General features: G+C 37.7%; 1 protein-coding gene and 1 long non-coding RNA gene across 27 annotated transcripts in view; one reads left to right on the top strand and one right to left on the bottom strand.

Annotated features, from left to right (window-relative positions):
• LOC113913995 overlaps positions 1 to 6,793 on the top strand; it is a 51,037-nt gene extending 44,244 nt beyond the window's left edge. The window contains exon 5 of one of the 2 annotated variants that reach the window (XR_003517339.2): positions 6,659 to 6,793. This is a non-coding gene — a long non-coding RNA (uncharacterized LOC113913995). The remainder of the gene's footprint in view (positions 1 to 6,658) is intronic. The other variant, XR_003517340.2, reaches the window with a different exon arrangement.
• DLG2 (discs large MAGUK scaffold protein 2) overlaps positions 1 to 21,076 on the bottom strand; it is a 2,208,086-nt gene that overhangs the window by 722,381 nt on the left and 1,464,629 nt on the right. For all 25 annotated transcript variants that reach the window (XR_003517338.2, XM_027578649.2, XM_027578631.2 and 22 more), the window contains one exon: positions 16,884 to 16,937. Coding sequence is in view for 24 of the 25 variants with exons in the window: in XM_027578649.2 (XP_027434450.2) it covers positions 16,884 to 16,937 (54 nt within the window). In the remaining variant the exon portion in view is untranslated. The remainder of the gene's footprint in view (positions 1 to 16,883; positions 16,938 to 21,076) is intronic.

Here is a 21,076-nt window from a genome sequence, read left to right as displayed (position 1 = left end):
AGCAAGGAGCCCAACGCAGGACTTGATCCCAGAACCCTGGAATGATGACCTGAGCTGAAGGCAGACGCTTAACTGACTGAGCCACCAGGTGCCCCTAAATATGTTTATAAATAACTGAAATGTATCCTGCTATTAGCCCCACAGTATTACAGGTAGTTGGTCTTCTTCCCCCTTTGTATTAATCTCTTTCACAACTAAAATTATTTTGTTTGTTTGTCGTTTGTTCCTCTCATCATGAGTTTAAACTCTATAAGGGATGGACAATGTGTATCTTATTCACTGTTATATTTCAGCATGCAGCTTCCTGCTTGACATTGATATACTGTTAATAAATAAAGAAATGTTTGTAAAAATATGAAATAAATGGCTGAATATGCACCTCAGTTGTACATTTCATTCATTTACTCAAGAATACATTAAGAGTCTGTGATTTCTTTTTTTCCTTTGGTTATTTTCTAGGTACTGGAGATTCATAGTCTCTATGTTTAAGGAGCTATGCTCTGGTTGGGAACAGATATGTGAGCAAAGAATTGAATACAAGATCAATTCCAAGTGGGTAGGGGGATGCATAAGGAGAGCACTTATAGATTAGAAGTAGGACTGAAATAGACCATTGCAATTAAAGGAAAAATTCACGCATTTTCCCAAAAGTGTGAAATAGTCAGACAAACCAGAAACCTTCAATAGAATGGGTAATGAGGAGATGAATAGTCCTAGAAATTTACGGTAGAGACAAAGACGAGGTCCAGATCCTAGAAGGCAACATAGATGTTTTCTATTCTATAGCACATGTGGAGTTAGGTTGAAAGGATGAGAACTTAAAAGATAAAAAACTAAAATGACTAACCTTCTCATACAGAATACTAATAATGCTATATAGAGAGTGACTATAGCAGAGACTGTTAACTGCCTCTGAATATCTACTTTCCTCTTCTCCTTAGAAATTGTTACCTTGTGAAAAAGTTAGTTACCCTAACCCTCTCTCAGCGAGGTGTAGACACATGACCATTTTTGATCAATGAAGGAGTTGATTCTTGTGTGTAATTTCTGGAAGTGTCCATAAAAATAGGCAACACACTTTTTCATGTCCCTTCCTGCTGCTGGAAATGTGGTGCAATGGTTGGAGCTAGAGTCCCATTCAAACCATGAGGTGATTAAGAAACAGGGATCCTTGTGCTACAATGCTAAAAGAAGTAAGACTTTAGATGTCTTAAACTATAAACTATATACTATATATAAACTTTAAAAACTATAAACTTAAACCATGCCTCACTTTCAGTTTCATTTATGTGAAAGAAAAACAATTTTTTCCCCACTGATTTCGCTGCTCTTATCTTGGGATTTGTATGCCACTTATCCTAACTCTCAGTGTTATGAGTACAGAAATATGGAAGGGCTTCAAGAAGGATGCGACATTCAAAGTAGTTACTGAAGGAAAGGAAGATCATAAGGAGAGGGGGCCAAAGTAAAACAAACACGTGCATAAATATCACCCTGAATACAGTATGTTCAGGAAACTGGGAGATCTGTGTAGTGAGAACACGGGGTATATTGCCGGAAAGTGCTGGGGCGGGGACAGGGAACAAAGGATGACAGGCACCAGTAAAAAGCCTGCAATATCACACTACGCAGTTTAGATTTTGTAAGGCAATTTCAGGACCATTAAAGGTTTTAGGTGGTTAAATGGCAGGACCATAACCGGTGTCTAGAATAATAACTCAGAGACCTATACGAACTCAAAGAAGGAAAAGCAAGAAACAAGTTCAGAGGAGGCTGTAGGAGTCCTGGAGAGTGAAGAGGCCAGGCCTAAGGGCCTTGACAATGAGGACACGGGACAGAGATGCGAGATATTTAGCAAACATACTACATAGGAATTAGTAGCCACATAAAGGCAGGGACGTGAAGCAGAGGAAGTCAGGAAGACTAGTAGAAATGAAATATGGCTTGGACAGTTGAGTTAATGGTGATGTTACTCACCAAGACAGGGAATGAAGGAGGAAGAAAGATGCATTTAAAAAATGCAAATGGAAGTCAGGCTTCGTGGAATAGGGAGAAGAAAAACAGAAAATAAAAAAACAGCAACACTGAAAGATTTTTGCATGTCTGGCTCTTTCTCATGTTCAGTTGAAATTTAAATATCACTTCCTCCAAGAAGCCTTCTCTAAATCCTCTTTCTAAAGAAACCACTGCCCTCCCCACGCCCAATAGCACTATCACAGCACTTGGCTTTATTTTCTTCAGAGCTCTTCTTACATTGTATCTTCCTTTTTGTTTATCGTGTACTTTGACTAGAATGTAAGCTCCATGAGAGTGGAAATTTTGGTTTGCTCCCATTAATTAAAGTGTGCCTGAAACAACACATGAAAGCATGTTGTTCCTCACTTTCATCCAATCTGTCCTAAAGCATTCATTCTCAATTCCTACTTATTGTTTATTAGATGCAATGACATCACTAATGCTACTTCTAAGATCTCTTCCCAGCTTGAGTTTTAACTTTAACAACATGTTTTGTATACTTGTAATTTTCCCATTTACCACATTCTGGAATAATTTCTCTCCTTCTGTAGCTCTTTAACCTCTTGTTAATGAGGTATATAACAATCCTGTGTTTGACCTTAGTTCACTTTTGAGTGTCTTCATCAGTCTCTTAAGTAAGTAACTCAGCGAATTAAATTTTATTACAACTACTGAGAGGCAGGGTAGCATAACGCTGTTCTTACTAAATGTCCCTCACCACATGCTGTATAACCTTGGACAAGTTAAAGATCTCGTTTTTGCCTAAGATTCCTCACCTTTAAGGTGGAGATAACAATATATTGGTCAGGGTTATTGTGAGGATTGCATAAATTAACATATGTAAAGAATTGTTAATAGTGCCTATCATATAATGCAACAATTATTAACTACTGTTATTCTTACCATTTACTAAACCATGTATGAAATTACTCAGATTATTCTCTTATCAGTACTGAGATATTTCCAGTTTTCCCCATTTTACCAAATAAGAAATTAAAGCTCCAGAGTTTAAGTAACTTCAAGTTCACAGATCTAGTGAGGTGGCAGTGCTAATATTAATTCAAGAGCCACTTTTACTGGACACCAAGCCTATGCTCTTGGCCATGTCAACATAATGCTTCATTTCAAAGAAGACAGATCATCTCGTCATGAAAGCAGACATTTATTAAACCAAATTGCCATCAAAGAAACTGGCATTAAATATACTTTTGACTGTGTACTTAAAGTAGGAGCAATAGGCATTCGGAGAAGGGGAAAGCTCAGTGACATGGGTTGTCAGGGAAAGCTTCTGAAGGACCCAAACGGAGCTAGATATTTGATTGTTTCTAATTACATTGAGCCTTAGGTTACTACAATGACCTACCTAAAGGTCAACCATAGATCAGCTTTCAGCAGTAGTCTGGCCAGCAAATTTCTTTTCCCAGTTTTGTTGGGGGCCCACAGGCAAACTGATCAAGCACAGACTGTGCCTCTTTTTTTAATTAACCCAATTACAGCTCATAAATGGTGACATGTGTCAGCAGACCTATCCCTGGAGGGGCGTTTCGTTAACTTGATCATGTCTGAACCTGGGGGCATGCGCCTTGCATAGACAGCTTTGTTAAGCAGTGGCTGTGTCTGTTTCCAAGTTAACAGGGGGCAAGCTCAGTTTATTACCTATAATGAGCCCACTAAACCAAACACTTGCATTGGAAGGTCTTTTCAGACTCACAAGGCATTAGAAAGATTACATGCTTTAATATTCTTGATGATTTTATGACAGTCCACACTATGGTTACTGTTCTTTTCCCCCTCAAAATAATAAGCATGCAAATGCTGGTGTCTGATTTTATAATTTCAGTTCAAATAGATCAAACTCTCTTCATTTTATAGCTCTAAGGCAGTGGTTATCAAACTTGGCCGTATAAAAGGATCACCTGGGGAAGTTTTAAATAGTCCGATGTGTATGCCCAGGCTATTGCAGGCCTTTTAGAAGGGATCTGTGTTCCTGAAGTCCAGGCATCAGGGCTTTTAAAGCACACCAAGAATGGAAATTTACAGCTAAGGTTGAGAATTACTGCTTAAAGATATCAGGAAAACTATTAGCAATGAGTTAAAAAATAAATGAAAATTTCCTGAGATTGTCTTTAAAGAGATACTGATTATGAATGGCTATTGTTTGCTCTCAGCGTGCTGTTCGATCTATCTGGCTTTGTTATTTCATGACTGTATTTCCTTCCTATGACATCTCATTAGCTAGCTATTCTCTGAGTTTTTATACTCCTGAATTTTCAAAATAATACACCTCTAGGCATAGGATCATTTGGAGCACTTGGTGGAAATCAGGATAATCAAAACATATTGCTATTAAAGCTCTTTGTGAAGCAGCAACTATGCTTTTTCACTAAAGGAAAAGCTCATGAAGTTTCATTTTGTTATTTAAATATTCAAACAAACCTGGAGCTTATAAGTGACAATTGAAAGAAAATATTTTAAGGCTGCGTTATGATACACTTAGAAAAGAGAAGATACTAGGGGAAGCCAACCATTGAAAGCCACATGGTAGAGAGCTCCCAGTCTGAATTAATGTGGGACAATACATCTTTGTCTTAGACCCTGTTGTTATAGACAAGGGAGACTGAATCATTTAGGTCTTTTGAAAATAAAATCATCAAGAATTGTTTTTTTCTCAAAATGTAATTATTTTAAAGACCGGTTTCTTCTACAAAAAATTGGAGATCAGAGGTAATTGATTGCTATGTGCTAGCATAACATATGAAGCATATGAAGCATTAAATGCTTCATATTCAATAATTCATTTAATGCATGAACCCATGAGGTAGGTGATGTTATGCCATTTTGTATGTGAGGAAACTGAGCCATAGAACCTTTAGGTAATTTTCCCTATTCCCTATCCAAGAAGGATATAAATTTATGCCTGCCAGACAATAAAACCAATCCCTACAGGCAATATCACAAACTTCTTAGAAAGATAATTAGCCACTAAGAGAAAGATAGTTTTTTTTGTTTGTTTGTTTTGTTTTTTTAAAGAGGCTGTATCCTGAAGATGAACTAAAAAAGGATGAATAGCAATGGAAAGAGGCTTTCAGTGACTTCAAATAGTGATGTGTGGGCACCAGAGGAAGGATTTATATTGGAATAGTCGTAAGAGACAAGGTATCTGTCCAATTGCCCAGAGGATAAGTAGCTATAGTTAACTCCCAATAATTGGTACTTGAAAAATATCACTGTGGAAAAGTCCATTTAAAAGCCCAAAAAAATTTAACAAGGGAGGGACAAGATTACAAAGTACTCTAAGCATCACATAAAAATCTTGAGGCCCTAGGAAATGATGTTTTATTATTTCTGCTGTTTTTTAAATAAACTTTTTTTTAAATAAAAAGTTTGAAATAGGGTTTCTTAGCTTCATTTCAATAATACTCTTAAAATTGAGGGAAGATAATATATTTTAAGCCATTACTCTTTATTACTCTACTCTCATTTCCTTTATTGATTTTGCTTTTCACTAAATGATCACTCTTCTTTTCTCTTCTATTTGATCTCACCCAACTAACCATTATCGTATTTACTGCCTGCATTTTCTTTCAAAAAATGTGAGAAAAAAAATATTTTTACAGCAGAAATACTAACAAATTTAATGGGCTCTCCAACTAACTAGAGTACTACAATATTTGGCATAAGGTAAGAAACAAGATTAGAATGAAGCATGAGAATTGAGTCTCTGTAGGAAAGGAACTACATAGGGTGGCAGATAACTGGATCACCGTGATCTACAAAAAGTTTTAAGACAAATAACACAGGGATTATCTTTTGCTTTTGTAAGGCTTTTTTAAAAATATTTATTATTGAAGTACAGTTGACATGCAATGCTATATTGGTTTCAGGTGTACAACATAGTGATTCAACTATTCCATATGTTACTCAATACTCCTCATGATAAGTATAGTTACCATCTGTTACCACACAATGTTATTATAGTATTATTGACTACATTCCCTATGCTGTACTTTTCATCTCATCTCTTATTATTTTAAAACAAAGTTTGTACCCCTTAACCCCCATCATGAATTTCACCCATTCCTTCCCCCACCTTCCCTCTGAAAACCACCAGTTTGTTCTCTTTGTAAGTCTGTTTTTGGTTTTTTAGTGGTTGCTTTTGTTTTTTTCCTTTCTGTAGAATCCAATATAAGTGAAATCATATGGTATTTGTCTTTCTCTGTCTTATTTCACTTATAATATCCTCTAAGTCCATCTATGTTGCTACATATGGAAAGATTTCATTCTTTTTTATGGCTGAGTAATATTCCACTGTGTGTGCATGTGTGTGTGTGTGTGTGTGTGTGTGTGTGTGTATCACATCTTTTCCCATTTATTTATCAATAGACACAGATTGCTGCCATATCTTGGCTATTGTAAATAATGCTGTAATAAACAGGGGTGCACATATCTTTTTGAATTAGTGTTTTTATTTCATTTGGTAAATTCTCAGTAGTAGAATTACATGTAATAGATATTACATGTAACCATCTATCATTGCAGCTAAGTGTGGCTTTGTACCTAAGTTCTAATTCTTGGGATATAAAGGGAAATCATGTTTTAAAGGGAGGAACCATGTTCATCTCTCTGTACTTCTTTTAACCAGCTCCTTGGCATGTCATGATGGTGACTACGCACCCAAAGGCCACATCCAAGGGTGATAGAGCAAGAAGAAGGTTTTTGGGTCCCATCTCTTTAAGACCTGTGGAGCAGAACAGACATTACAGTCTGGACTACCCACTTATGGACTGTTACATGTGAAATACATTTCTATCTTGCAAAAGCACTGTGATTTTGCTCTCTGTTATATGTAACTGAACATACATACTAAATAATGCACCATGTGAGAGAGTTATTACTCTCTCTACTTACAGATGAAGGAAGAGGGTCAAAGAAGTTAATTTTCCAAGGTTACCCACTACTATATGGTAGAATTAAAAAAAAAAAAACAACTGAACGCTACCTTCCCAACTTCACGCTCTGTGACTGCTCTGTGCTTCAGCCTCACAGAACTCACTATATATGAGTTTCCAGGCCTCTGGTCTTTGCACATATAGTTCCTTTTCTTGGAATGCCTTTTCTCTACCCAGCCTGAATACATCTTACTTAATCTTTAAGAGCCAGTTTTGACTTCCTCAAGTGGGATGGTTCTTTGTACCATATTCTCTTAAAGCAGTTTCTTCACATCTTCATTCATTTATTCACTCAGCCATCCAACCAACCTAGCAAAAAATGTGCCAGGTTCACTGATATGAGGAATTCTTAATCTCGGGAAACAAACTGAGGGTTGCTGGAGTGGTGGGGGGGTGGGAGGGATGGGGTGGCTGGGCGATAGACATTGGGGAGGGTGTGCTATGGTGAGCACTGTGAATTGTGCAAGACTCTTGAATCACAGACCTGTACCAATACATTTGGTACAAATAATACATTATATGTTAAAAAAAATAATACATTATATGTTAAAAAAAAGAAGATAGCAGGAGGGGAAGAATGAAGGGGGGGAATCGGAGGGGGGGATGAACCATGAGAAACTATGGACTCTGAGAAACAAACTAAGGGTTCTAGAGGGAGGGGGTGGGGGGATGGGTTAGCCTGGTGATGGGTATTAAAGAGGGCATGTACTGAATGGAGCACTGGGTGTTATACGCAAACAGTGAAGCATGGAACACTACATCAAAAACTAATGATGTAATGTATGGTGATTAACATAACATAATAATAAAAAAAATTTAAAAATGTGCCTGGTTATAGAGGTAAGAAAAGTAATAAAAATGAAACAATTTTTTTTGTGCTTATGGAGTTTACATCCTAGAAAGAAATATCAGGCATTAAACAGTTAGAGTGCAGTCTGACTACTTCTTTGAAAGGGAAGAGTCTGAAGTGAAAACATACATCAGGAGCACCACACCTAACCTTAGCATCCCAGAAGAAGCATTATTTAAGCTGAATCCTTTAGGATGCATAGGAGTGAGTCAGGCAGAGAATGGCAAGGGGTCTTTTAACAACATGTACCAGAACTAAGTACTGTCCACTAGACTCTATCAGACTATGAAAGTCAATGCTTTTATAAAGCATCCTAAGTGATTTATCAACACCACCACCACCAAGATTAAATGCTGGCTCATGTTAATACTAAATGTGTTACCATTGTACTTTTGTGAATCCCTATAGTTTTGTTTTGTCTTTCCTCTATAGAGTATTTCCTATCCCACCCATCACCGCCACTTCAGTCCAGTATCCAGAAGCTTCCTGGGTGCAGATTCATCTGGGATGCTTATAAAAACATAGATTCCTTGGACATACCCTGAGATTCTGATTCTACTGATCTGGGGCAGAGTGGGAAATTCTGCAATTCTAATAACCTGCCTGGAAAGATTTGATGCTATCAGTTCACAGACCACATCTTGAGTAGCAATTCTATAGAGAGAAATTATATAAATATTTCTCAGAATTATTTCCCCTTGTTTTTAAACCTGCTCTGCCAGGTTGAGCTCCTTGGAACAAAAGTGGATCTTTTGCCCGGGGCATATGGGACATGTGCCTTCAGAGGAACCATTACCAGAAAGAAGGGCCTGTGTGGTGACTCTCACCCATCAGTCACATACTCCACCCAGACAACTGTTGTATTTTCTCATCGCCACCTCCCCCACCCAGCCTGTGTGAAGGTTTCCCAATGGAATGAGGAGTTACCAGTAGAGTAGCCAGCCATTTGCCTTCTTTAAGGGCACCCCAGGGAAGAAAGATGGAAGTAGGTTGGTGAATGGGTAAATAGGTCAGGTTTTCTATTTATTTTGTGATTTTTAAAAGATTCATTTAAGTCTGAATAGGAGTTTTATAACTTCACAAAAAGAAAATGATGAGAGAATCACTGAACTGTTAAGAAGGCTTTCAGCGAGTGCTGGTGTTCATCTCCATGTGTGTCATGCATGAGAGTCTTGAAAGTTAATAAGCTTTTGAGAGCCATGAGGACAGAGACCAGGTCTTTCACATGAACATATCCCACAACTCCCTAAGAGAGTTATAACTGCTTAGAGAATTTGAAAATACTTAACTCTAAAGAGGAGGATATGAAAGCAACTCACAAAAGCTGAGAGGATAATTTTGATGATTAATTAGGTAATACATATAAAGCACCTCTAGAAAATAGCGGTTCCTTGATAAACATTATCTCCTTCTCCCTTCTATTTATCTATTTTTTAATTATTTATTATCTAGAACAGTTTTGTCCCTTAGAACTCTCTAGAATGATGGATTCTATACCTGCACTGTTGAATACATTACCCCCTAGCCATGTTGGCTACTGAACACTTCAAATGTAGCTAGTACAACTGAGAAACTAAATTTTTGATTTTATATTATTTTAATTAAATTTAAATAATTATATGAGACTTGTGGCTACTGTCTTGGAGAACACAGGCTTTGAAGCAAGCACAACATAGTAGTTGGTAATTAAGTGTGTCAATTTGTTGAACTGTATTGGATGGATCCTTTCTCATACAGATATGCATATGTTTAAGGTGATGAGTGAAAGGGGCAGGTGCCCCAAGGGCAGACCAAAAGGTGTAGTGAAAGGACAAACCCAAAGGATCCAAGCCAAAAAAGAAGTTTCTGTCATACTGATCAATACTTCTCAAACTTTAATATGCATACAAATCACTGGGGTTCTTGTTAAACATACAGATTCTGATTTAGTAGGTCTTGAAAGGGACCTTAGATTCTATGTTCTTAAGTTTCCAGGTATTAACAATGTTGCTAGTTAAAAAGTCCATTTCAAGGAGCAAAGATCTAGATGTAGGTAGGCCAGTGGACCAGCATAACCGCTATTGGATCTATCTCTGAACTAGCTATGGCATCTGCATTCTTGACTCAGTAGTTCTAGACCAAATCACAGGAATGCTCCATTTTATCAAAGGCACACCTTGTGATGAACATTTATTAGGCACCTTCGATATACTAGAAAGAGAACTCATAACAACCCCTGTGGGTCAAATATTATTCCCATTTACAAATAATAAATCAGGTTTAGTTAGATAATTTGACTTAACCAAAACTCACCCAAGAACTAACTAAGAGGTGGGCTCAGAACCCAGTCACCCCTGAATCCAAATCCTACTCTTTCTCATTACATGATCTTGTTACTCAAAGTGTGGTATACAAATGAACATCAGCCTCCCCTGGAGGCTTATGAGAAATGCACACTCTCAGGACCCATCCCAGACCTACTGAATCAGAATCTGCACTTGAAGATCTCCAGGTCATTCTTATGTACATTAATATTTGAAAAACACTATCATGTGCCATCTCTACCTTTATAGAACAAAGCAACAAGTGGAAGTGTAGGGGATCTGCTGATTGTGGCTGCTAAGAAATGGATTTTGACTGGCTAGGGTTGACTCTAGAATAAATATTGATAGCTTAGCTTCTATTGCTAAAGTCTTATTGCCTCATAGGCACAGTTTAAGCCAAAATTAAGCTGTTTTCTGGTAGGTAAGGATTTTTTAGTTTTGGATAATACTATATTCCCAACAGATAAAAACATCAACAATTTAATTTTAACAGTGTTCATGGGGGAAAAAAACACAACAAAGAAATACAACAAAGAAATAAACTTGTTTGCTGAAAGATAAATGTACTAAAATCGGCAAAGTCTTCTAAAATATCTTAACATTATTAATCACACTGGATGGGTCAAAGAAACATAATTCTGCTTCCTCTCTCTTCATGGGTAATTCTGGAAAACTATCCAATTAAGAGTGAATAGCAGCCTGAATCACAAGGGTCTGTTATTGTACAAAGTGACTCAGAGGAATTAATGTCTAACTGCCCTGCTCTGTGACCAAGGGCTTGGTCATCCCACTTCTGCAATACAGCAACTTCCTCCTCAGAGAGCTCTTACTCTCAGCTTCCTGCTGCTGGAATCAATCAGAAATGCCATTTAAACCTTGCTTAACAACACCTCTTAGTTTCAAGCCCATTCTTTGGCTCCGGAATGAAACTCATTGCTAACTTGATTGTTTCTCTATGTCCCTTAACCCACATCATCCATTATTTTCTCTCATCCCCCACTCTTCTCAACACCCTTCACTACACTGTCAACCTCTCTTGGGCCATTTTATTCCCTTGAGACCACTTTCTGGACCTCTGTCCCAGAAGCGTAGCCGTGTCTGCATCCAATGACCTTTCACATTTAAAGTTCTCTACAAAAGTCTCCCTGATAGGGGAGCCTGGGTAGCTCAGTCAGTTAAGCGTCTGCCTTCGGCTCAGGTCATGATCCCAGTGTTCTGGAATCAAGCCCCGAGTGGGACTCCCTGCTCAGTGGGGAGTCTGCTTCTTTCTCTCCCTCTGCCTGCCACTCCCCTTGCTTGTGCTCTCTCTCTCCCTGTCAAATAAATAAATAATCTTTAAAAAAAATCTCTCTGATAATACTTTAAGGATATTATGATTGTTTTCAAATAACTTTTACATAAATGATCTTCTTGGAAGTCAAATACAGTGGGTGATACTATTAAGGACCTTCTCATTGTTCTTTTGTTTTTTGGTTTTGTTTTGTTAACCTAACCCCTCTTTCTTCTCTCCTCTACTTCTCTTACTCCCTCACTTTCTTGGGAGGTTTTCCAAGCCTCAGTCCTGGAATTTCTGGAACAAATTCCCCTGTCTCCATTGTTATTTCTTCCTCTGGAAGCAAAGTTTCAGACAACAAAATGTCTCAAAGAAAAGTAAGTTCATTGTACTGTCAATACTTGCTAGAGTTTTCTTTTATTTCTCAACAGTTTCCCTTAAACATCCTTAATAATCTAGATGCTCACTTCCCATATCAGTTGAACCAATTCCCTTTGACACTTTAATTATTTATTATCATTGACCTACTAATATTTTTAAAGTGTAAGATTCCTTCTTTTGTATCTGTTTTTCTAACAAAGGGCATATATAAATTCTTAGCCCTTTTTTTATTATGTTATGTTAATCACCATACATTACATCATTAGTTTTTGATGTAGTGTTCCATGATTCATTGTTTGTGCATAACACCCAGTGCTCCATGCAGTACGTGCCCTCTTTAATGCCCATCACCAGGCTACCCCATCCCCCCCCCCAGAACCCTCAGTTTGTTTCTCAGAGTCCATAGTCTCTCATGGTTTGTTGCCCTTTATTTAAGACTTTGGCATGGTAAATTAGTTTCTTGTTCAGCAAATACTCATTCCTTCTTCTACTTTGAAATTGGCAATATGATTGGCTTTGGCCAGTGGGGTGTTAGTAGATGTGACGTGAACATAGCTTTTAACTGTGTTTATGTTCTGGGCTTGTCCTCTTGTGCTTTGGCCATCACAATGAAAATAACATATCCTGGGTAGTACTGTCCCCTCTCTGGGCCCCTGAATGAAACATGTGAAGCAGAGAGGCCAACCCGGTAATCTACAGCCTAAAGCAGCTGGCCCAGCCAACCAGTAGACACTTATGGGAGAAATAAATGCTTATTGTTATATGCCACTGATTATGTGGTTATTGGTTGCACACCAAAAACTGACTGTTATGTGGAGTGAAAGTAAATGATAGACCGAGCTCTACCATTTACTAGTTGGGCTAGAATAACTGTATCTGTAAAATGAGAGGTTTGCATTCATTGGATCCCAAGTTACTTAACAAGATTTAAAACTCATGATTCTTGAGTATACCACTTCCCGCAGAATATTTCCAGAAAACAAGTCAAAATATAACCACTATGAAATGAAGTCTGGAGAAAGATGGGGAGAAGAGGATCCTAGAATCTCTGATTAATTTTATTTTTCTAAAGCAGAAAGAATGGGGTTTGTTAGGATGGTGTTTAGTATAAGACTCTGAGAGGTCTACTGAAAGGCAAAGTATGTCAGGAGAGGAGGCTTCCATGTCCATTGGCTGCAGAGTACCGAGAGGGTAACAGGCTCCGTTTTCACTAAGTCAGCCTTCAGGGCTGTGGGCGTACAGATCATATGCAAGCCTCAGTCACTTAGAACTCTCTAAGAACAAGTATTTTCAGCAGCTATCCTAAGATAATATTTAACATATAATGGGGAATAAAAAAAAGACTGAGAGAAAAATGTAAACTACAGAGTGTTGAAATGGCAATTTGCTTTTTCTTTCTTTACTTTTCCTTGAGTGATTTTAATCTTCATGTAGGGGGTTCCTGCCTTGCAAGAAAGGTGGGACTATACCATATGTAAGGTCCTATTCAAACTTACAATACCATGACATCATGCAAGAATGAGTTTATTTGAGGCATTTTTACATAAGAACTCCACTTTGTTAATGGCTGCCACTTTAAGAGCTCTAATAACCCGTAGCTTACCATACTAAAAAAAGGGCAGAAATCTCTTCAAATATTTTTTTGTGCCTTTATTAAAAATTTCCTTTGACCACAGATTTCCTCTAGTTATTCAATTGCTGTTTGCATGGATGCCAAAGAATTGTTTCCATGAGGACAGTATATTTCTAAAATCAAACTTGTTAATTGGCAAAATTAATACATTTACTTGCAATGAAATTATTTGTGAGAAAGACAATAATGTATGTTAAAATTTGTCATTTAGGTAATATTTTTAAAAAAGAAAATGTTCTTACGCAACATGACTCAAATGCTCTGGGGAGCTCTGAGATCGTTTTTTCATTAAGTAGACCTGAAATTATGTAACAACTAGAACATGAGAAAGAAAAGAGGAAAACAAAGTATAGAACACTGGGGAATGAGAAAATAGCCTGCAAAGGGAACAGTGATTGGTTCAAGGTTACTCAGTGAGTCAGGAACAAAGAGGAGAGTTGGACCCATGCCAAGACCCAAAGTGTATCTACATTAATGGCTATGGGCTAACTCTGCCATTTTCAATAAATGATGTACTCACATATGGGGGAAGACGGTCACATTTACCATTCTCTCAGGGTCTAGTGTGTGTTACTTAATAAGTTTTTATTATTTAAATAAATTATAAATAAGCACCTACGAACCAGAAGTTAACAAAGCATGATTTCACATACATAATTTCATTTCATCCCCACGACCACTGCTGAGGTAGGTATTATAAATTTAATTTAAAGATTAATTTGGTTTAAAGATTAATTTGGATCCAGAAAAATAAACTACAGAGTGCTGAAATGCCAATTTGCTGAAGAACACATTGACAGGATCAAAATTTATAATTTTATATATATAAAAAAGTATATAACCTATACCAAGCAAACCTCACTATATATCCTACTCTTAAGGAAGCTCAAAGAGGTTTTGCATTAAGTACAAAAATACTGAAGATGAAAAAATAAAAGACCCTTTGAAGAACTCAAAGTCATGCACAAAGTTGATATTTAGGGAATAGAAAGCAATTTGATTAATTTGCTATATGTGGCTGATTTTACTAGCTAATTGGTTGGGTTACCAATCAAGCATGTCTGCACAAAATCCTTAGTTTCTATTGATAAACTATTTGTACATGAGGGCATCTGGAAGTTAAGGCCTAAGAATCCTTATAGAAGACTTTGAAATAATACAGATCTACCACAAGAAAGCAGTCCCACTTACAAAATCAAGTCTCTGTGTTCAATGCCTACTTCAAAGCACTGCTCATCTGCTTTTGCCAATGGATACAGCAAAGAAATTTACTAGAGTAAAACATAGAATTCCTTAATACACATGGATCCCTGCCCCAAAGGTATTGGAGCCTCTGTGACAAGTTGTCTTCCATCCAAAGCCACAAGTAGCAGAGGAGAAAGCATACTTTGTTCCCACACTGAGAGGCAGAAAATAAGGAAGGGAAGGAGGAAACATAAGCGACTACATGATAGGAGTTAAGTAGGAGCTCCACCTGTTTAGCCAGGCTACCTGTGTTCATTCTGGGCTCTGCCTCTAATACAACCTTGAAAAAGTTACTTAACCTCTTTATGACTCAGTTTGCTTAATTGTAATATAGAGAAATTAATAGAACCTATCTCATAGGGTTGTTTTAAGGATTGAGTTAATATTTAAGTGCTTAGTGTCAGGTGTACAGTAATCCCAATATAAAAGTTTGATAAATGAAAGAAGATAGGAAGAGTAAGAGAGAGAATAGTGGATGCTAAGGGTCTTTAATGTATTGCTTTGCTTCCTTCTAATGGAGTCCTTTTCTTTCCACACCTGAGGCCACTGACTCTTACCAGAGAGCTTTTAAGCCCATTTCTTGTGTGACCCCAAACTACTCTTATTCAGAAAGATTTAAGAAGCCCTAGCTCAGTAGTTCAGGTGAGTCAGCATCAAGTTGAGCTTGCTGTTATTCCTGTCCTGACCCCATGTCCCAGTTTTAGTCACTTGTTCCTATAATCAAGCCCCAGTCTGGAACTCCAGTTCTAGCATTCTGCTCCCCTGTGGCTGAGTCCTGGCTTGGAGGACCTGCTCAGGATCTGCAGGTCCTAGGAGGCAGATGCCTCCCAAAGGGCAGCCTCTGGACTGGAAACACTTTGTCTGGCACAATGTGCATGAACTTTGGAAAATCAGTTGCCTGCGTTTAAAAATCCCAAAATTTGACATAAAAATTCAAATTTCCGGGCGCCTGAGTGGCTCAGTCGTTAAGCGTCTGCCTTCGGCTCAGGTCAGGATCCCAGGGTCCTGGGATCGAGCCCTGCATCGGGCTCCCTGCTCCGTGGGGAGCCTGCTTCTCTCTCTGCCTCTCTCTCTCTGTCTCCTATGAATAAATAAATAAAATCTTTAAAAAAATTTCAAATTTCCAACTTCTCTGGAAAATGAAATGATCTGGCAGCACTTGGTCCCCATTTCCCCTCGGTATGAACCCACTGGAGCCAAGCAGCAGCTGCCCCCTTTGGAAGGCCATGTGCTATCTATTCCCTACTGTCCCCAAGCCCTCCTGCTCCATTTCTGTGAGTTACTGTGAGTTACTTGGTCCCTGTAGGCCTTTGAAGTTGGGGGTCTAAGATTCAGAATAGCCGATACTTAACAAGCATTTCCTTTGTGCCAGGTGCTCTTTCAATTGCTTCACAAGTTTTATTCGTTTAATCAAAGACCAGGAATCTGTTTGTTCTTATCCATTGTCCCTGCAGTCCTCCTTGCTTCAAATTCTCTGTCTGCATGCACCTGTGTCTGTCCCATCTTCCCCAATCACTATTCTCTACCCATTAGCTAGGGCCGCTCAGAAAGCCTTGTTGGGCCTCCATAGTGTCAACCCCTCACCCACACTGTGGCCTGTTGCCACTCTCCAATCTCCTCTGCCCAGCCAAACTTTGTTGTCAAGAATTTTGGCCATTATAGTGACTGTATTTCAGGTACAGAATTCCAGGCTTTACTGATCTGCCTGATCCTAGTATCTGTCTCATGCTCCAGGCATAAACCCACACATTTCATTATATATAGATAGACTACCCCTCACAAAAATTTGTTACAACTCTTGTTAGAAGCCCAGCAAAATCCATTAAATATTTATTGATAGCTTACTTATATTCTAGGCCCCGCCACAGAAATTGATTTGAGTATTCCTTTACTAAGAAACCCAAACAAGTTTATCCATCTCTTCTATAATTAATTCATTATTTTTTCAGGAAACCACCAAGGAAACTAACATTATTTGAACACAATTGGCTTTTTTTTTTTCTTTTCTCATGATGTGCCCTTGTGCTTTAGAAAACAATGAATGAAAGAGGAAACTATTTGCATGACTAAGCTGAGATTTAGCAAATATCAAAACAAAACTCACAAAACTCATTCTACACATTTCATAAGATTATCTGGATTGGGTAAAACTGAATATGTATTGAAATTTAAATTTAGCTGATTAAGTTCTAACATAATTTTTAAAGAAAGTCTTAATAAGAATGTTACTTACATAAGGAATCGTGTCCAAAGTATCTGTGTTGACAATAATAGGAGCAGGGCTGGCCTAAAAAGGAGAAACATAAAAAAAAATTAAATAACAAGTAGTCTCTTTTAAGATAGGATCTGTTAAATGTATTTGAGTTCAACAGTATTTCTTGAGGACCTGTACAGGCACTGTGTCAGGGTTTTGGGGGATAAATGAAATACCTTGGAGTTCGCTGCAACCTCCTCCTTCAAATATTTGTCTGCTACATTTGCTACATAATGAAATGAAGTAAGCAGTTGAGCTTATACTCATTTTCTCTTAAATTCTACCCAACAGTAGGAGGTGAGGATTTGAGCTGCGTATGAGGTAAGAATTTCTTATAAATTGGGTGACAGTTAAAATGTATAGCATTTCCTTATAAAATAGCTGTACAAAATAAATTTCACCTCTCTCTTGTGTCAGCAAACTTAAATCCAAACCAGTATTTGTAATCCTTCTCTTTAAACTGCCTTTTGAGAATATGTTGAAAAAAAAGTTTCACTCATTGACATCTTATATATACTTACCTATTATGCGTTCTTTATCTTATCTTTTGTCATTTATGCATTTCTGATCACATACCTTAGAAATCCTTCGATAGGAAATTAAAAATTTTCAAAGATGGCATAAAATCATATCGGGTAGGCTGAACTTTCTTTTTCAAAACAAAATTTGTACAAAATCTAATCACTCCCTTTAAAGTTGAGTAGGAAACTGTGTAAAACTGATACAGAAGTGCTACAAGCCAAGTCATTAGAAAATAAGAGATTGCAATCTCTATTTGCATCCACCAATCTGACTTCATGAATATTGAGTAGACCTATCTTTATTTTCTAGTTTCCAGATTTTCACAGCATTTTTTCCTTCATCCCCTGCAGGATCTTTAATCTCCTGCCCAAATTGTAGATTTCATTTAGATAGAGGAAATACTCTCATCATGATTAATCAAGAGGTGTCCTATAAGACACAGTGGTTTTGGCAAGTGCTCAACTTTTGGGACATTTCATTAGCCATGCCCTCTGGAGTTAACAGAGTTAACAGCTTTTTAATGTCAATCTGTGCCTATGGAATCCTAATCGAATGATACAACAAATGGCAATCCAGCAGATATCACAAAACAGAATTCCGTGTTTTAACACAACACACTGGGCATTAAGAGCAGGACCCTGGTCTAGCATCTACATGGTGGGTCAGCTAGATGATCACAGTTTATTCATTAACTCCTAAAAGCAAGTACCTCAGGATGAATAGGGGCTTTGGAGAAAGACATTTTCCACTGGATCCCACAAAACAACACCCCAAAACACATACACACACAAAAAACAGTGCTTGTAAGAGGTATGTGGTATAGGGAAAAGAACATGAGGTTTAGAATCAGAAAATCTGGGCTCGAGTTTGGTTTGGCAACTTCCTGATTATATGTTTTGGGGGCTGAGCAACTTCCTGGTGGTGCGATCTAGGGGCAATTACACCAACTCCCTTTGCCTCATTTTCCCTCTCTGTAGAATGGGAATAGAGGTAATCACCTTCTGAAAGAGTTGTTTGAAGAATAAGTGAGGTGATATAGTTCATGAGCTTTGTAAACTTAAATTTCAGAATCAATGTTAAATATTATTATTAGTGTCCTTAAACATGGACCACTGTAAGAATATATTACTGAATGGTTTGTGAACTGTTTATACACCAGAGATTTCAATGCTATGTTAGTGGCTACAATTGCACTAAAGAAAACTAAAGATTAGACCATGTGAAGTACCATTAAATCCATATTACTTGCCCATGTATAAGAATATACACATATATCCTCATTTAATTGCCACAAAACCTTATTGATGAAGCATCATTATCACTGTCCCCACATTATAAATGAGATGAGAAAAAGGAGGCTGAGGGAAAATGAGAGCTTAGATTTAATACTGGCTTTTCTGACCTCAAAATCCATTTTTTCCACACTAAGCTGCTCCGTGATCTCAGTATCTAGGTGGCTCATTGCAAGAGTCCTGCAGTGATTGAAGATCTCTAGTTAGAGCAGCCTATGAGACTCAGGAAAACAAAAGACCACTCTGGAGGCAAGAGATGCCCTAAGGTCTTACATATCAGACATTCAAAGCAAGCTGGTGATGCCTGAATGGTTACTGGTATTGTCATCCTAGTCCATGTTTTAGTTTTGACTTCCTCTCTTCTATGCTTGCTAAATGGTTCCCAGGATGACCCCAAACATCTGTACCTTGTCTCCTTGACCAGACTGAAAGCTTTCCAAGTATCACACCCAACACTTGTATTTTCCCCTATTATCTAGTATAGTTTGATCAATAAATATGCATTGATTTGATTCCATCTTATTTTTGTTTTTCCTCTTATAGATTACATTAATGTGGTCTAGGAATAAATTTTTACATAAGCCCCTTTCCTATATGATGCCATTTATCACTTCATCTGTTTGTGTTCCTATTTTCTGTTTCATCTATGTAAATTCGGTTCTTCTAATCAGACTATGCTTAAAAAATGACAAGGATGTATACTTTCTTAGAATTCTTCACAGCACTTGGGTAGACCAGAGGAACTCAGTAAATACTTAGGAATTATTGACTAAATGTAGCTACAAAGTATAGATGAGGGTATAAAGGAAAGTCATACTTCTTTGTAAGCTTTGGAGAGCATTTCTAGGACAACTTAAATATCTCCTCTGTTACCAACAAGACTGCGACTACTTTTCTAATATCTACTGTCACTTTCTTTCCTTAACCAGTCCCTATTGCTTAACTGTCCAGCTTTTACAAAATAATGATTATTTCATAACTGTAGGATGGCAAGGTTGTGAAGTACAATTTATGTTCCGTGGAAAGCTCATTGCTCCTTTTTTGGTGCTAAAAAGATCCAGAAGCCCCATTAATGCCTGCATTTTTTAAAGTCACTAAAAATGCACAAGAAAACAGAGCATATGGAATATGTGAATCCACAGACACAACACATATATCTGACATGGGCAAATCCCTGGCATGATCAGCAAGGAGATATCATGGTTCTCTGTTCTGTATCCCACTGTGCTGCTACATCCGGCTCTCTGAAGATCAGATCTCCCATTACTCTGCTCCAGGCCCCTGACAGTCCTCCCCAGATTATTTTCACAGAAGCTTCTTGGAATCTTTAAGGTACTCAATGGCACATATCAGCAGAGAATAAAAGTCCCAAGTGGTGACAGAGTATTCTAAGTATGGCCCATGAGTGTGCTCTTCTCACCAGTTGTTAATTTCAGTTCTCTCCTTGGCTCATCCTGGCTTCTGTTTCTTTTCTCACTTTGGAAATCATGTGAGTCCATGACAGTTTGATCAAGTTTGGTTTCAGATTCTTCAAACCAATTCCCTAGTTACTTTGATGGTTCCCTCTAAGCTTTATCTCCACAATGTGTAGTGCTCTGCTATACACACAATCTCCTTCCATATTGGGTATTCTATTTAATTGAACCACTAAATCAAACTGGTGACTTATCAGATGCCAGCACCCTACTTCAGTATGCTTATTTCCGTTTGCTGGAAAGAGATTTTTGACAAATATGAAAAAATCTTTTCATCAGAAGTTTCAAGGCTTGTCTTCATGTAAATCTAGTCAAGGATTTTTGAAACTATAAAGGTTTAAGAAAATCAATGTCTCTTAGGTGGCCTAAACTATGAGATATAAATGATTTGCATTTTATATTACATTCTCTTCTATGTGGAGAAAGTCAGTTTACAGCAAGAAGGAAGTATAAAGCTAATTGTAGAGAAGCCAGAAGCAAATAGAATAGTGAATAATTTAAGCTGTTAGATCAAGTTATTCATGAATTCCAGCCCCCTTTCTCTCTTTGAGTTCTATGGGATGCCCAAATACTTTTAAATTATATCCATAACTTTGCTTATGCTAGTAAAGGATAAACTGCTGCTGCTTGCCACCAAGAAAATGTAATTAAAAAAGAATCTGACATAATGAATGCAAATTTTCAAAGGGGTTCATTGATTCTGACTGATGTGGTTACTTCTTGATATTTTTAAGTGCTAGATTTGAGAAATACTTCTGACATATATGGGTAAGTGTTCACCAGGTCAGCTACAGTCAGAAAGCCTCATCAAGCAAGGTGTAGGCAGGGAAGGTACATCAGCCAGTCAGCCAAAGAGCACACTCTGGGAAGTTTATATCTGACA

The sequence above is a fragment of the Zalophus californianus genome, chromosome 11 (genome assembly GCF_009762305.2).
Source record: "Zalophus californianus isolate mZalCal1 chromosome 11, mZalCal1.pri.v2, whole genome shotgun sequence".
Classification (NCBI taxonomy): domain Eukaryota; kingdom Metazoa; phylum Chordata; class Mammalia; order Carnivora; family Otariidae; genus Zalophus; species Zalophus californianus.
This window is presented reverse-complemented; position numbering and strand designations above follow the sequence as displayed.